Genomic DNA, 17,500 nt, shown 5'->3' with positions numbered 1-17,500 from the left:
ATTCCACTGCCGGATCTCATATGGGTCTCCCAGGATTCCGATCAGGCTGAAGTTGGCACTGATTGGAATGCCCAGCTCTTGACAGCGCAAAATCCACTGGTCTATCAGCTACACACACACACACACACACACACACACACACACACACACACACACACACACACACACACACACACACACACTCATTAATGCATTTCTGTACTATAGGTAAGGCTCTACCCTGCCTCTAGTAATACTGTAATTAAGTAATCTAACCACTTGGACAGCCGTGAACAAAATTTTCCTCCTTTAATACGTTCACGTCTGTATAAAACAGCGCAGTTCCGTTGAAAACTAATTATGCAGGATTGTGTCGACGAGCGAGAAGACGCTTCGACACCCGAGTAAACATATTGCGGTCGTCGGGCCTGTCAGAATTACACCGGCGGTCCAGCAGACACGCGAGCCAACCCTGGGCTGCAACGAACAAAAGTAAAGCTCCGGGACCTCCAGGAGCGGGCGAGCGGCAGCCCTGATCCAGCCGGAAGCACCCGGGCCCCGTCGGCCAGTGCTCACCCCCGTTCTACCATCTGTAGCGACGCGCCGAATGAGCTGGACTGGCCGGGGACTTCCAGGCAGTCCCGAACAGAGCGGGTGTGCCTGACTTGCTTTGCTTCTTTTTTCATCCTTCTCCACTCAAGGCCCGGCGGCGACAGAATGGTTTTAAGGAGAACATGCGTCAGACGTGTGGCGCGGAAGGAGCGGCAATGATAAATGTATCTGCTGAGGGATTGGTCATGAATGACGGATAACGAACGAGGTGTGCTTTAAAGTCAGTGAAAGTATGTGTTTTGTTTGCAGTGAGGGCTAATTGCCTTAAGCTTCCTGTTGGGAAAAGTGCCTTGTCTCTCTTCCTCTATCCCCCTTTTAATTATAATGCCACTCTTAAAAGAACACACACACACACACACACACACGCGCATGCACACACGCACGCACACACACACACGCACGCGCGCGCACGCACGCACACACACACGCATACACACACACACACACACACACACACACGCGCACGCACACACGCACGCACACAGACACACACGCACACAGACACGCACACACACAGACACGCACACACACACACACGCACGCACACGCGCACGCGCACGCACACGCGCACGCACACGCACACACACACGCACACACACAGACACACACGCACACACACACACACGCGCACACACACGCACGCGCACACACACACGCGCACGCACACACGCGCACGCACACACGCACGCACGCACACACGCACGCACACACACACACACACGCACGCACACGCGCACGCACACACACGCACGCACACACACACGCACGCACGCACACGCGCACGCACACACACGCACGCACACACGCACGCACACGCGCACGCACACACGCACACAGACACACACGCACACACACAGACACACACGCACACACACGCACACACACACACACACACGTTAACACCCTACCAGCTGCCTGTAGTAGGAGGTGAAGGCTCCACAGTAGGCCACACAGGCGGCGGCGATGCACACGTTGCCGGTGACGTCGCGGATGTCCTGCTGGTAGAGGGCCACGCTCTCCTGCCAGCGGCCCTGCTCGTCTGCCAGGGCCGCCGTCAGCTTCCCTGAGCGGCCCAGCCGCGCTTCTGTCAGCGCCATGGTCTCAGCTGCCAAAACACACACGCGCGCACGCACACACGCACACACACACGCGCACACACACACGCACACACACACACACACCCACACGCACGCCCGCGCACGCACACACACACGCGCACACACACACACACACACACACACACGCGCACACACACACCAGGTGAGGTGGAACTGATTCTGTGGGCTATACTATTTGCCCAGCCGGTGTTTTCACCTGCGAGCCGAGCGAGGCTACTCGTGTGTGACTGGATGAGAGGCCATCGCCCGCCTGCGCTTTCTGTTACCCCTCCCTCTGCCCCTCTTCTCTCTCTCTCTCTCTCTCTCTCTCTCTCCCTTTTACACTCAGCTGCATTCCTCTCTGCTCTCCTCTTCTTTCTTTCCCAACTTTCTCCCACTCTACCGCTCTTTCTCTCCATCTCACGCTCTCTCTCTCTCTCAAATTCAAATTAGCATTCCGGTGGCTTTACTGTAATTGACAAATGTGGCCAACTCCATTAACAGAATTACCAATATTAAAAATGATAAACTCGATAAGTGCTAAAACTCCCTCTCCCTTCCTCCCTCTCGCTCCCTCGCTCTCCCCTCTTCTTTCTCGTACCAAGAGCCTCCTTTTCGCCCACGCTGGAGTCAAACTGCTCCTGCAGCACTTTGATCTGATTCTCCACCTCCTGCAACTTGGCCTGCTTCTCCCTCAGCGTTGCCATGGTAGCGTCCAACTCCGCCTGCGGCACAATAAACGAGCGCGGAACAATGACGCCGGGCGAGCACAACGCACGGCAGCGACGCCAAACCGGACACACGGAGGTGGCTGGGGACAGTTCAGGCAGCATGTTGTAGCGGAACTCCGCCCATATACAGTTAACCTCCCCCCATCAGCCTGCCGCCCGCCTCCACGACTCCTCCCGTAAGCTGGACTCACCTGGGCGGCGGCCAGCTTCTCGCGCTTGGGCCCCACCTCCTTCAGCACTCGCGAGTAGAGGTCCATGGCGCGCACCCACATGCACATGGACTTGCAGGCCTTGGACACCTTCTCCACCTTCTCGGGCACGAAGTCCGCGTTCTGGACGTAGCGCTGCAGCCGCTGCAGGACCTGAGGCCGGATGTTGTCCTTGTCGTAGTCCGTCAGCTTCTTCAGGAAGTTGGAGTCGCCCAGCACCTGTTTGGCGCTGGCCCAGTCAGTCCTGCGGGGGTGGGGAATTATGGGAGATGTAGTCTAATGTTCGTTTTTCAATCCTCAGAAGCTTGAATAGAATAAGTGTTCCTATGGAACCAGAAAACTAGAAAATATATTACAAAGGAATTCTTATTTAAGAACACCTGTTAATCCCTGTTAAGTATAATTCCTTTTTTACACACACACACACACACACACACACACACACACACACACACACACACACACACACACTTGCTATTGAGCAGGATGCACACGGCTTCCATGACGGTCATGACGAGGTCGGGGGGCTTGGTGAACACGCGGATCTCGGCGATGTCGGCCTTGTCCAGCGCGTCCAGTGCGTGGTTGGCACTGTCCAGGGCGGGCAGTGCCTCGTCCAGGTCCCGCTGGGCATCGGCGGCGATGGCCTGCGTCTCCGCTGCCTTCATCTTTGCCAGGGCCTCGTCCTCTTTCACCACCTTGCGCACCTGCGGCAGCAGAGGTCAAAGGTCAGATGTCAAGGTCAACGGCAAACGTGGAAAGCCAAGGCCGGTAAAACTGCGACATGCCGGAAGGGAGACGTTCATCTCAAGCGCGTGTGATAAATGTCAAAGAAAAATGATTACAATGTGTGAGTGTACTGGGAACGCACTGGGAATAAATCTCGCACGCACACACACACACACACACACACACACTTGCCTGGTCAGCTTTCTCCTGGTCCACGGCGAGTTTCTCCATAAGGGCGTTGACGTCAATAGATTTCTGTTTGAGCACAGGCTCCAGGGCGGAGAGCTCCACCTTCATCTCATCCACCAGAGCATTGGTCTCCAGCAGCTTAGTCAGGCCGTTCTTCACTCGATCACGAGCCTGACCCCACACACACACACACACACACACACACACACACACACACACACACACACACACACACACTGCTTTTAGCCATGTTATGTCCTCAGATTATTGACATGCACAAATGATGCATCTTCTCAGTCGTGCACGTCAGCCTGAAGGTCCAGCATGCGGGGTTGACCTCATAACCTCATGGGCACGTTCACTTCAGTTCTGGTCCCTGGACCAGTTTGGGGGGGGGGGGTCTCCTCACCGCCTCCAGCTGCTGTCTCTTGTGTACCAGCATGCTGAGGTACAGGTGGATGAGCTCCAGGTAGGAGGTGGGTGTGGTGTAGTAGCGGCGCCGCAGCTCCGAGTAGAAGCGCTCAGCCGCGTCCGCCACGCTCACGTGAATCTCCACGCACATCTCCGGGAAGCGGCGCTTCACCTGCTCACTGCCGAACTCCACACCCTGAAAGAACATCTCGGACACAGAGAGGAGAGCCTCCCGCGGCCACTGGCAGCGCGAGAGAGAGAGAGAGAGAGAGAGAGAGAGAGAGAGAGAGGGGAGAGAGAGAGAGAGAGAGAGAGAGAGAGGAGAGAGAGAGAGAGAGAGAGAGAGAGAGAGAGAGAGAGAGAGAGAGAGAGAGAGAGAGAGAGAGAGAGAGAGAGAGAGGGGAGAGAGAGAGAGAGAGAGAGAGAGAGGAGAGAGAGAGAGAGAGAGAGAGAGAGAGAGAGAGAGAGGAGAGAGAGAGAGGAAAGAGAGAGAGAGAGAGAGAGAGAGAGAGAGAGAGAGAGAGAGGGGGAGAGAGAGAGAGAGAGAGGAGAGAGAGAGAGGAGAGAGAGTGAGAGAGAGAGAGAGAGAGGGAGAGAGAGAGAGAGAGAGAGGGAGAGAGAGAGAGAGAGAGAGAGAGAGAGAGAGAGAGGGGGAGAGAGAGAGAGAGAGAGAGAGAGAGAGAGAGGGGAGAGAGAGAGAGAGAGGGGAGAGAGAGAGAGATAAGGTAGAGAGCAAGAGAGAGACTGTTTATGATAAATAACTGTTCTTCAAAAAGTTCTTCCGTTCTTGGCAATGCAGTGTTAACGCCTAAAGCATTGATTTAATTTGAAAGCTTTAATATACAAATCTTTAATTAATGTTAAAGCATCTGAACAGAAGGGCAGAACCGAGAATCGTCCCACATCACAAACCAACACAATAACCCACAACTGACAGAGCAGCGCCATTTTTCTCGTGGAGTGAACAGACGTCTCAAACATACAAATGAACACGCCGTGTCGGTTTGAACCGCTGAGTCATTGATGCCAAAGCGGTTTTGAAAAATAGGTTTTTGCTTTGTGTTGTTTCAAAGTTTAGTCATTTAGAAAATAAAAAGCCATTCCAAGCCAACACAAAGTGCAATCAGTGCAATTCTGCGTGTAAACTCACAAACCCTGCAGGACAAAACGGCTCCGGCAAAAGCATTCATTGCATTGCGAGGCGGCTAGAACAAATTAAAATGAAAAATATCTATCATACATTAAAACAAGGACAACTACAATCATACCTCTGCACCTCTCTTTAGTAGAGGCATGAGATTTACCTTAAAAAGTGTGTAAGTGTGTGTGTGTGTGTGTGTGTGTGTGTAGGCCCAAGTGCTGACTGATAACGGGAGATAAACCCATTCAGGAAAACTCACCCAAAACCACATACGGAAACAAGCAAATACACACATTAACTCTGGATAAAAAATAACACACACTGCCCACAGCCACACACACACACGCTCTTTAACATTAGTGAAGCGCTGTAGCACACTTCTACTAAAAGACACATGTGCAGAACAGCGGACACAGAGAAAGAGAGGGAGGAGAAGATAGGGAGGGAGAGACAGTAGAGAGAGGGAGAGGGAGGGAGGGAGAGAGAGAGAGGGAGGGAGGGAGAGAGAGAGAGGGAGAGGGAGGGAGGGAGGGGAGGGAGAGAGAACAGTAGAGAGAGGGAGGGAGGGAGAGAGAGAGACAGAGAGAGGGAGGGAGAGAGAGAGAGACAGAGAGGGAGGGAGGGAGGGAGGGAGGGAGAGAGAGACAGTAGAGAGAGGGAGGGAGGGAGAGAGAGACAGAGAAGAAGGAGGGAGAGAGAGACAGTAGAGAGGGAGGGAGGGAGGGAGAGAGACAGAGAGAGGGAGGGAGAGAGAGACAGTAGAGAGGGAGGGAGGGAGAGACAGCAGAGAGATGGAGGGAGGGAGGGAGAGACAGTAAAGAGATGGAGGGAGGGAGAGACAGCAGAGAGATGGAGGGAGGGAGGGAGAGACAGTAAAGAGATGGAGGGAGGGAGAGAGAGACAGAGAGATGGAGGGAGGGAGAGACAGTAGAGAGAGGGATGGAGGGAGGGAGAGACAGTAAAGATGGAGGGAGGGAGAGAGAGAGAGAGGGAGGGAGGAGAGACAGTAGAGAGAGGGATGGAGGGAGGGAGAGACAGAGAGATGGAGGGAGGGAGAGACAGAGAGATGGAGGGAGGGAGGGAGAGACAGCAGAGAGATGGAGGAGGGAGGGAGAGACAGTAAAGAGATGGAGGGAGGGAGAGAGAGACAGAGAGATGGAGGGAGAGAGAGACAGTAGAGAGAGGGAGGGAGAGAGAGAGACAGTAGAGAGAGAGGGAGAGACAGCAGAGAGATGGAGGGAGGGAGGGAGAGACAGTAAAGAGATGGAGGGAGAGACAGCAGAGAGATGGAGGGAGGGAGGGAGAGACAGTAAAGAGATGGAGGGAGGGAGAGAGAGACAGAGAGATGGAGGAAGGGAGAGACAGTAGAGAGAGGGATGGAGGGGGGAGAGACAGAGAGATGGAGGGAGGGAGGGCGGGGCAGGTACAGGCTGCAGATGAGGCCTGTATGAAATACGATAGGTAGTGTACCTTAAAGAGTCAAACAGCAAACTCTCTCTATGTCTGTCTGCCTCTCTCTCTCTTGCTTTCTCTCTCCCTCTCTCTGATCAAACACTCTGTCCTCCCCCCTCTGTCTTTCTCTCACCCTCTCCCAACCTCTTCGATCAAACTCTCTCCCTCTCTCTCACTTCTCTGTCTAGTCGTGAGTGCATTCACTGCCCGCTGTGCCACTGACTCCGTAGGGGCATGAGGAATGGCCTTCCCAGGGGATACGCCTTCATCAGAGCCAGACACCACAGACTCAGGATCAGGCGGAATCACACACAAACACAAGATTACAAGCTGCCTGCATGCAGGAAATAGCGGATAAGCAGGTAAGACCGCCACCGCGTTGTTCCTGATCGCGTAGCACAGCTGGGCCGGTGGTGAGAGATTTCAGCTGCTCCTCACGGAGGGCAGGGCGGTCACCGGGACACGCGTCTTGCTCAGAGTGACTATTTTAACGCCGGCTATTAGGAGGCAGAAGGCGTCGTGTTGCTAAAAGCCATTTCCATCAGCTTTAAAAATGGTGGGGCAGATGGACGACTCCCCTGGCGCACTGGTGGCATTTAGCGGCACGAACGTCTTAAGGTTCCGTTAAATTCGCCTGACGTGACTTGACGAATGGGACGTTTTCGTCGGCGTTTAATAGGAACGTCGCCTTGGCAATTGCGCAATGATTAAACCGAAGCGTGATTAGGTGCGGTAAGGGGTTTGTTGGGAGAGAGAGGGGCTCCCACCTGCACCAGCCAGTCGATGGTGCAGCAGTTGACGAGGGAGGGAAACATGCGGCAGCGCGACCTGAAGGCGTCGCCCACGGGGCTCATGCACAGCACCATGTGCAGCTTCTCCCGCACGCGCGAGATGAAGAACTGGAAGACCTGGGGGCGGAGAGTAGAACACACACGCACGTGCACACACACGCACAGAGGGCACAAAGTCAAGTGTGATGTACAGAGTTTAGTCTGACTACACTGACTACACTTTTAATGGAAATACATGGAAAGTCATCTTATTTTTTTCAAACAAATAAGTGCTTGTTATGAATGCCATGACCATGGCTAAACGAAGACAGACAGATGGAGGGATGGATGAACGAATGGATGGACAGATGGATGGATGCGTATATAAATGTATATGTGCGTGAAAGGCTGGCTTAATGAACGGAACAGATGAAAAGAAACAGGTGAAGGAATAGATCAGCAGTGTCCAGTCTTGTCTATAAAGGGTCCGTGTGGCTACAATCTGTCACTTCAGCTAAGCAGGAGAACAGCTGGACCATCTAACCATTAGCTTGAGGACCACCGTTTAAGCAAGTGTAAACAGGAGATGTCCAGGAGCTCTCCGGGAGCATTCCGGGAGCAGTCCTGCTTGGTCTGAGCAAAAACACAGGCCCTTTGCTGGATAGACTAGACTCCACTGGGACAGAGGGACAGATACAAATGAACGATGATTTGGGAAACAATGACTTGACAAACAACATGGAGGCACAGGAAACCCATTGGTTTTTAACGGTTGCCAAGCACTCCAGCAGGTACCTCGTCCCGGTTGCCCTCAGCGATGCCCGCCTCCTTGGCCCGGGGCCGTGTGGCGGCCAGCACCTGCTCCAGTTCGTCCTTCTCGAACAGGTTGGGCACCTCGCCCGAGTTCAGCATGTTGTTGATGTCCTCCAGGAATTCCTCCACCACAATCTGAGGCCAACCAGGAGAGACACATCAGACGTGGGCAATCCGCTACATCTATGTGTGAAAGCCACGGACATTCGACACAGTATCCTCTACCGCTGCTCAGGAGACAAACGTCCCCCTCATCTAATTCGCCACTGCAACACTATGTTACAGATGTCCTACAAGCCTTATGTTGTTGTAACCAGCCGCTGGAAAAACACTTTCAGCCAGTCTACGTGACAACTCAGGGAGTAACAGATCATTAAATTCTGATAAAGAGGTGCAGAAGTTCAGGTTCAGGAATCCTGTCGACATTTTAAATCATCTAGCCAATTTCACTAACTGAACCCACCTGTTGGCTTGAGTTGATCAGTAAAACCAGATAGCTAGAATGAAATCCCTGGGTGGGTGTGGCAATTTTTTCTTCCTGAACCCTAACATACACACCTCACACTTTACACACATCATCTCTTCCATCTCCATGCCAGACAGCCATTAAGATCTAGTTTTAATCTCCTTCTCAAGGACAGCGACCCTGCTCTTTGGAACTGTAAGACATCCTGAGACGTTTACAGATGTGGCTGCTATCTTCTAGAGGGCTTCTAAATGTCGTTGGCTAAACCTTTCAGCACCGTTTCCGCCCTGCAGAGGCAGCAATCCCACTAGTCCCGCTACCCGAGAGCCGGCGTGACAGGCTAGTTTGCGCTGTGACCATCCCAGACTAAGCAAGCGTCGCTACCGTCGCTTTCCGTATACAGCGTAAATGAGATGTGTGCCGGCTTTGTAAAACCACACCGCACGCGGCTGTTATTATCTCGAAACGACACCTGAGACATCTTTCTAGTGTTTACTTGGGAGAGGTGTTTTTTTGTTTTGTTTTGTTTTGTTTTGTTTTGTCTACACCTCCACCTCCTGGATGCCACCATTTCCAGGGACCCGAGATTCGAGAGGAACATCGTTTGCGCTGCCGACGGAGCACGGCCGGGGACAATCTTTTCGAGGCAGCTGGAGAAATTCAACCCGCCGCGGGTCTCCGAGGAGCCGGTCCTACGCTGCGCCCGCTGAGCCCATCGTCACCTCCTCCATCGGCGCTTGCATCGGCTCCACCGCTCCGCGGGAGCGAGCCGAGCCGAGGTGCATAATCAGAACCGTGGAGGGGATTATTGGATGTGCCCCGCCGACAGCAGAGTCACGGACTGTGCTGGTAAAAATATAACCAACCCCTCTCGCCTAGAACACCGGCTCTTCCGCCCTCTGGCATCAGGGAGAAGACCATCAAAGCCAGCATGACCAGACAGAGTTTTTCCCCCTGGGCTGTGGGCCCCATTAATGCTCTTTAGTCTATAACCTATAACCCTTCTTTATTATAGCACATAACATAGCACTTCTCAAATGTACATGTATCATCCCAGCTAGAGGTATATCTACCTATAAATGGTCATTTTAGATTGTATTGTGTGTGTGTGTGTGTGTGTGTGTGTGTGTATCTCCGAAGAAGATTCCAGGTGAGTAACTGCAGCATACTGTAGTAAGAGATGTAGAGATATTCAAAAATGTAGTAAAGTACCCAGAGTTTCCAGAGAAACAGAACATTTTGGGACAGAGGTCCTTCATCAGCTTATATATATAGAAATGTCCAGTATATAACCCAGCTCCTATGTACATATTCTGAAATCATTTTTAAATGATCATTTTATAACTGTATTTTATTTTATTTCTCTCTGTATATTTCTAATTTCTTACATGTATTGATTTCCATAGGGGCTTGTGACATGGGGGGGGGGGGGTATCAGGAGAACTGGGTCTCGGAGATGGAGATTTATGTCCGAGATTCATCCCGGAGGCATAAGGGAAGTATAAACAGAATAAGAGTGGAGTTTCAGCTGTGGTCATTCTCCCGAACCGCCGTTATTCCGTATGTCCCTATAGTCCACCGTGTGTGTATGTCTGATATGTTGGATAAGACAAATTCCTCGCATGTGCAACATGCCTGGTAAAGAAAAGTGATTTTTTTTATAACGTTCAAAACTCCACAGCACTGTCGGTTTTACTGTCGTCTACACGTGCATCGGGGCTTGCGCTAACGACCTAAACCCTCGCAAGCTGAGCGAGTACAGTGCTGCAGCGTCGGCCCTCCTGGAACGTGACGCGCCAGTCCTAACCCACTTAGACCGGGACGGGATATCTCCACCGAAGGAGCCGGACCGGGCGGGTGGGCGCGCGGAAGGTTTAAGAGTGATGGAAACGGGGCAGAGAGGGAATGCGGCCGTGAGCTGTGCGGCGTGGGAAGCGCGTCTGGTTTGGGAGGACATTTGGTCCGAGCTGTCGCCGTCGGAATTCCCAGAACGGGGAGACAGCAAGGACACGGAGAAAGAGAAAAAAACAAAAATGGGAAGTTTCTCCAAGTTTGGCACACAGCGTGTTAAAAAGGTCAGCCGCTCTCAGGAGGGTCTCGGTTATTATTTGAAGCTGTCAGGTTTGTTGGAAACTGCACAGCAATGGGATTAAACTCAGACACTACTGACTTGAAGGCTTGTGCCAGGAGAGATAAGAATGAGCTTCAAGTGCCTGAAATCATTTAGCGGCTGAGGCGTTACACACACACACACACACACACACACACACACACACACACACACCACGGGAGATCCACCCACTTTCCATAGTCCTCCTTGACACATGTGCACATACTTACACATATATACATAAACACACACACGCAGACGCACACTCACACACTCGTACACACTCACACTCTAATTCATTCCCTATGTGACCCTCTGCCCCCTACGAGCTAACTGGTCTGCGTCGGTCTCCGTCTGCCACATTCCTTGCGCGAAGAGCCCGCAGGCAGGACGCCCAGGCAGGGCTCCCAGAGTCCTACTCCGCACCCCTTCAGCATGAGGCAGCCCTAACCACACCCCAGGGTGCGGGGGCCGTGCGGGCGCTCACGCCAACGTCCCGGCAGTTCCGTTAGCTACACGCCGCGACAGGACAGGAAGTCTCCGCATCGTAATTATACCAGGAGGTCCGGAATGCCTCCCGCGTGCGCAGGCAGACGGATCCGAGAGCAGGGTGCGGAGACAGGAAGGTTGCAAGGTGTGAAAACTCATTACAGGGAGCAGGAGAGATGTGTGCGGAACGCATTACCTGCAGAGAGGTTTGGTTTTCAGCCTTTTCCCAAACCCCCAGTTACCGTGGCCTATAACTTCACATAAAGTGCTTCTCTAACTGTACGGGAGTCAACTGCTGTTTAACTAGTTGCATATGTCTGCGAATGATCGGGGCACGTCTCCCCGGCACCTGGGTGTCGGCGAAGAGGAAGACCATGTCTCGGCCTTCCACGCCGGCCATCTTGTACAGCCTCCGCAGGTCGTCGCGGAAAGCGTTGTAGTCGTAGCCGCGGCTCAGCTGGATCTGGAAGCAGCGGTGGCCGCACATGTGCGCGGCCAGCCGCGTGAGAGACTGCTTTCCTGTCCCGCCCACGCCGACCAACAGTGCGTTGCCGCGCTCCTGGCGAATCATGCGAGCGATCCTAGAGGAGGAAGAGGGCGGTAGCTCAGTGGTCACGGGAACCGAGTCGTGCTCGGAAGGTCGCCGGTTCAAGCCCTGCCAATGTTGGGCCCCTGAGCGAGACCCTTAACCCTCAAGTAATATTCTGTGATTATTGTAAGATGCTTTGGATTTGAAAAAAAGCGTCAGCTAGATGTTTAAAGGGAGGAGGATCTGAAACAGCAGCCTGACCACATGGCAACAAAATGAACCGCAAAGTGAAAACTTCTGCAGCAAAACATATATAAACTTACGTGCACGTTCATGTTAGCGGCCCCGGCTAAACATGAAGAGAAGGTTTGTGGTGGGACGTGGGTTACTGGTTTACCTGGACAAGTGCTCGATGGCGTCCTGGAAGAAGACGAGCTTGGTCTCCTTGGCAAAGGTCAGGTTATAGTCGTCCAGGTAGTCCTGCAGGACGTTTCGGATCTTCTCCATGTCCGGAAGGTCCTCGTAGACGCGGTCCGCCTTATCGGCGCCAACCTGAGCGGGAGGACGTGGCCGGGCCAGCACGTCGCGTCGTTTAAAACCGCTGTGCTCGCGACTTTTATGAGGCGTTAGTTAGGAAACGTCAATAAAACGATCTCGGAACCGCACTTTACAGGTCCCACCAGATAATGTGATTACACACTAATCACAACTCCGCAGCGAGTACGTAGTCCTCATTAAAAATACATAATATAGCGTTTATGCATTAATACCGTTAATAAAAAATGGAGTACCAGTTAAGCGTGATTATTAATTAAGTAAATGGTTCATACAAATGTATCCTCAATAAGATCAAAACACCTATATCACCTATACAGCTATAAAAACTTTACACACTTAAAATCCATGCAGTAAGCTTATTTTTACCGCAAGCTTGCGTTAGTGTTTTTTCTTCCCAAAAAAATTAAATAACTAAATAAAAACACCAACAACAACAATCATCGAGCATGCAAGATTTCAAACCAGAAACATACCTTGATGAAATCTCCAAAGATAATGGGCTGCTTTGTGAAATAACTGGGCTCCAATCTGATGCTGAAATATTTACCTGTCAAGTAAAGACACGGTGGTGACGCTCAGTACATTAATATGCAGACAGACCAAGGGGGGCGTACTAACGTAGAGAGGGAGACTGGTGTAGGAATGGAGACAGCAGGCTCCTTTCTGTACACCTGACAAGACTGCTCTAATAAAAAGTTTTTAAAAGAACTTGGACAGATACAGCTTTGGTTAGGATCACAGTTATTCTAAGCGTCTGTGTGTAGTGACAGGGGCAGATTTGGAGTGGTAATGTTGCTCAGGAGTTTTTTTGGGGTTTTTTTAGTTCCTGCTAATATTAATCAATACAAGTATCGGTAAATAAATAAAACTAGTAATCAATAGATAATTTGAGCAAATCGCGACATGGTGAGACGAGGAGCAGGGGGAGGGGTTCAAACTCAGGGAACGGTTCTGACTGGCCATCTCGGAGAGCATGGTGTGGAAGTAGGCTTTGTCCTCGCTGTTGATGAGGCGATCGTGAAACACACGCTGGCTCTCATGACAGAACAGACGGACGACCTGGAACTGGTCCTGCACGGAGCCAGGCTCACACTGCAGCATGCCTAAACACACACGCGTGCACACACACACACACACACGCACCACTTGGCGTGAAATGACCTTGTGATTACAGGTTACAGCTTTTCCCAATATCAACATAATCTTTCTGGCAAGACCCAAGGCATCGTCATACCAATAAACGCACAGGCGTTTGGGGAGGGTACACATCACCACGGTAACAAAGCTTTATCTACAAGGCATCACACTGTATTGGCCTGCTTAGCTTAACTAAAGCTTATTTTTATTGGACATTTTTATTGGTCCTTTGGCACCTTTCAAATCATGAGAGCATTTTTACTGGACATCTGAGGGCTCTGAGATAAAAAGACTAAATAGGCCCCAGGGCAAGAGGGAGTGTGTGTGTGTGTGTGTGTGTGTGTGTGTGTGTGTGTGTGTGTGTGTGTGTGTGTGTGTGTGTGTGTGTGTGTGTGTGTGTGTGCCAGTGCCTAATTTCAGCAGTGCAGAGAGGAGTCAGAAATAGTCTCTCTTGTACCCTCTTTCTCTGAATCTCTCTCTGTCCCAAATCCCTATGCAGGAATTAATGTGTGTGTGTGTGTGTGTGTGTGTGTGTGTTTGTGTGTGTGTATGGATGTGTGTGTGTGTGTGTGTGTGTATGGATGTGTGTGTGTGTGTGTGTGTGTGTGTGCACGTGTTTGCCTGCGCGCGCATGCGAGTGCATGTACATGTGATTGTGTGTGTGTGTATAGATGTGTGTGTGTGTGTGTGTGTGTGTATGGATGTGCATGTGTGTGTGTGTGTGTGTGTGTGTGTGTGTGTCTCACCCTGCACACACTTGGACAGGTCTCGGAGGTTGAAGACGTAGTGGGACTTGGCAGGGGTGGGCAGCAGGTCTACGCTCATGCGGCGGTACATCTCCACTGCTGCGTCCACTATGCTGCCTCCCACCTGCTTGACCGCGGCCGGGAAATCCAGCAGGAAGCCACACAGGATGGCCTACACACACACACACACACACACACACACACACACACACGCACACACACGCGCACACGCACGCGCACCAATCACAAAAATACATTACAAACATATAATTACACACACGGACATGTACACACAACACAAACATGCAAAAAAAAGTAAAAACACATTTACATAGTCAAGTGTATACATCTAAGTTTACTAATAACCTTATGCACCAGTAAATTATCTAATTATGTTATGTTAAAGAAGTGAACAGTGCCTATCTGCAAAGAACACAACGCAGAGCTGTGTTTGTAATGTTTATATGTGTAATTGTGTGTCATATGTGTAAAATATGTGTAATCTGACCAAACCTACCCCCCCAACAATACTGACCAAACCTACCCGGGAGGCTGGGTGTGTGTGTGTGAGTGAGAGACCTTAAAGATCTGTTTGAGGCTGTGCTCGGAGGGCGTCGGTAGGCAGAGCATGCTGAAGTGGCGGATGAAGCGAGGGGTCACGGGGTTACGCCCTCCACCAGGGGGCGCACAAGCCGCCGCTACGATCACGTCCTGCAAAGACACAGCATCAGCTGACACGTCTTGCACACGAGCGCTGCTTACGTATACCTCTTTCATAACCGCTGACCCGAGAGAGGAGGTGGCGACCAGTGGAAAGTTCTGGACACTTTGATCAATGCAGTCATCTGTTCGTTGTAGCAAATTAATGCGTTATCGACTCAGACTCGAATGTTACGGCAGCGTGGCTGAGTTACGGGATTAAGCATTAATTACTTTTTAAAGGACAGGAAAATCGTTCTTAAAGAAAAAAAAATTAAAATCTGAACATGTCCGAAGCGAACGTTTAACCTGCCAAAAATCAATAATACATCAAGCCGACAGGTCTAAAGGCTACGATGATCTGGAAAACGGCTCGCCTGTGTTTCATGTCGTTTCATAACTCATGTGCTGGACTGATGAGTGCGTGCATGCATTCGTGTGTGTATGTTCAATGGATGGGACCACGCTAAACAGATGGTGTTCGCTGTATTTTGTTAGAACTTTAAATAGCTTACTTCCACCATAGCCCTCCATGATCTTAACAAGAAAACACTGTGTGTGTGTGGGGGGGGGTGTTACAAAAGGAAGTTAGGACAAAAAAGAAAGCATTAGAAGACAACAATATTTTTAGCACAACAAAAAACATGGATGTGCCGTGGAGTTCACTGAAGAAATCCGTGGATGAAGCACGGAGACCCCAGGACTGGTTTGAGGACAGTGGTCAGGAGACCGAACACCTTAGTTCCAAAAAGCGGCAGGCTTTCCTGTCTCGGCCAGAGGACATCACTGGCCGAGCCAAGAGGGAAGCCCCCTCCAGAGCCAAGGCCTTGGGCCAGCGCTGGGCGAATGAGCGAAAGGGGCTGGTGGATGGAGAGAGCCTGGAAAACCCAAAACGCCAGGGAACAAGGAGGTATGAAGAGGTCCTGGACAGGATTCCACAGGAAGGAAGGCAAGGGTGACCCACTGAGCTTGGTGGAGGTTAGGGATGCTATCCCAACCACTGAGAAGATATGGGGAAAAAGGTTCAGTGGTGGCCATCCATTTTTTAAAAGAGAGGCAAACCAGAGGGTGGAAACTACAGAGACATTTCCATCCTGTCCACAACTGGGAAGACTATTGCCAGCATTCCAGAAAAATGCACGCTTACCTTTGCTTCAGGTGATCACTGATGATGATGATGATGATGTGTGTGTGTGTGTGTGTGTGAGACATGCACCTGTATCTCCTTCCAGAAGAACTTGTCACGGTCATAGAAGCCCTGGAAGTCCTGGAACTGCCGCAGTAGTTCTATGGGGGGCTGGGAGCCGTAACTGTCCAACTTTGGCATGTTCAGATCGTCCACAAACACCACCACCTTCTTATTAACTGGAGCACCTGAGACACACACACACATACACACACGATATGCACACGCAAACGGTAAAGGTATAACTAGATAATAAATGTTTAATACTTGTTCAACAGCTTGTCAGAAATAGAATTTTGCACACTACACTGCACTTTGGCTGTGAATATACTGTGTGTGTGTCTATGAATGCACACGTAAGTGTGCATGTGCGTTATGTGTGTCTGTGCCTGTATGCTTGTGTACGCTTCTGTTTTTGTATGTGCATGTATGTACCCATGTTTATGCTTGTATATGCATGCATTTTGTGTGTTTGTGTGTCTGTATATATATGTGTGTGCGTGCGTGTGTGTGTGTGTCTGTATATATATGTGTGTACGTGCGCGTGTGTGTGTGTGTGTGTGTGTGTGTGTGTGTGTACCCAGCAGGTTCTTCCTCTTCTTCTCCAGTTTGGACTCTATGATCTCCTGCGTCCGAGCTGAGGACGTCTGGGCTGAGAAGTTGATGTAGACGGGCACATATCCCGCCTGCTCTTGTACACTGTTCAATAGGCCACGCGCCACCACCGACTGATAACACACACGCACGTGCAAACCCACATGCGCACCACCTGTTACCCCTCTCCTCAAAAGACCTTTACATTAAATTGCAGACCTATATCTCTAATCGTAAAGAGATACAGCAGCTTTTCCAACTCTCTCTCAAACACACACACACACACACACACACACACACACGCAGAGCTCTTACCTTCCCTACTCCGGTGGTGCCGGTGAACAGGACAGAGTGGCCGACTGACAGCAGCTTTTCCATCAGGTAGCCGTAGCGCACCGTGTCTGTGGTAGGCACCAGCGTCTCGAAGAAGGGCGTCTCCGGGTTGTAGTTGAAGAACGGCACGAGGCGATCCCAGAGCTCCAGACGCTTGCTCTCAAAGTCCACGTATACGCTCCACAGGTCCCATCCACTGGGCAGCTGGAGAGAGAGATGGAGAGAGAGAGTGAGATTGCAGCATAACTACCATAACTAGAGTTAACTCATCTGTCCCAGTGAGCACCTTTTTGGGGGCAGCCACAGTGATTTGACCGTAATCCACTGCACTGGAGCACAACCCCATGTGTGTAGGTGAAGAACTGTGTCTTAAGTCAGTGGGGATTCTCCCTGTTGTTCCAGAACATGGCCACAAGGCGGCGCTAGCTGTCGGGGAGGGCGTGCCGAGTGTGGCCAAAGAAGCAGGGGCTAATGTTTATTCTGTTCATGCAGCGCATGTGAGCTGCACGACTGCTTTCAA

At 51.2% G+C, this 17,500-nt stretch overlaps 1 protein-coding gene across 3 annotated transcripts in view; it reads right to left on the bottom strand.

The window, feature by feature from the left end:
• The window catches only part of dnah6 (dynein, axonemal, heavy chain 6), a 73,983-nt gene that overhangs the window by 31,694 nt on the left and 24,789 nt on the right, over nucleotides 1-17,500 (bottom strand). For all 3 annotated transcript variants that reach the window (XM_035530041.2, XM_081714269.1, XM_081714270.1), the window contains exons 39-56: nucleotides 16,963-17,184; nucleotides 16,634-16,781; nucleotides 16,084-16,241; nucleotides 14,748-14,879; nucleotides 14,169-14,340; nucleotides 13,242-13,388; nucleotides 12,759-12,832; nucleotides 12,125-12,279; nucleotides 11,548-11,779; nucleotides 8,116-8,268; nucleotides 7,318-7,458; nucleotides 3,956-4,198; nucleotides 3,550-3,717; nucleotides 3,100-3,335; nucleotides 2,611-2,872; nucleotides 2,290-2,413; nucleotides 1,500-1,696; nucleotides 1-108 (exon numbers count right to left, since the gene is read on the bottom strand). The exon at nucleotides 1-108 is cut by the window's left edge and continues 96 nt beyond it. In XM_035530041.2, the coding sequence (XP_035385934.2) occupies nucleotides 1-108; nucleotides 1,500-1,696; nucleotides 2,290-2,413; nucleotides 2,611-2,872; nucleotides 3,100-3,335; nucleotides 3,550-3,717; nucleotides 3,956-4,198; nucleotides 7,318-7,458; nucleotides 8,116-8,268; nucleotides 11,548-11,779; nucleotides 12,125-12,279; nucleotides 12,759-12,832; nucleotides 13,242-13,388; nucleotides 14,169-14,340; nucleotides 14,748-14,879; nucleotides 16,084-16,241; nucleotides 16,634-16,781; nucleotides 16,963-17,184 (3,072 nt within the window). The remainder of the gene's footprint in view (nucleotides 109-1,499; nucleotides 1,697-2,289; nucleotides 2,414-2,610; nucleotides 2,873-3,099; nucleotides 3,336-3,549; nucleotides 3,718-3,955; nucleotides 4,199-7,317; nucleotides 7,459-8,115; nucleotides 8,269-11,547; nucleotides 11,780-12,124; nucleotides 12,280-12,758; nucleotides 12,833-13,241; nucleotides 13,389-14,168; nucleotides 14,341-14,747; nucleotides 14,880-16,083; nucleotides 16,242-16,633; nucleotides 16,782-16,962; nucleotides 17,185-17,500) is intronic.

The sequence above is a fragment of the Electrophorus electricus genome, chromosome 5 (assembly GCF_041902795.1).
Source record: "Electrophorus electricus isolate QZ-2024a chromosome 5, ASM4190279v1, whole genome shotgun sequence".
Taxonomy (NCBI): domain Eukaryota; kingdom Metazoa; phylum Chordata; class Actinopteri; order Gymnotiformes; family Gymnotidae; genus Electrophorus; species Electrophorus electricus.
The sequence above is the reverse complement of the archived record's forward strand: the minus strand, read 5'-3'. Positions and strand labels throughout refer to the sequence as shown.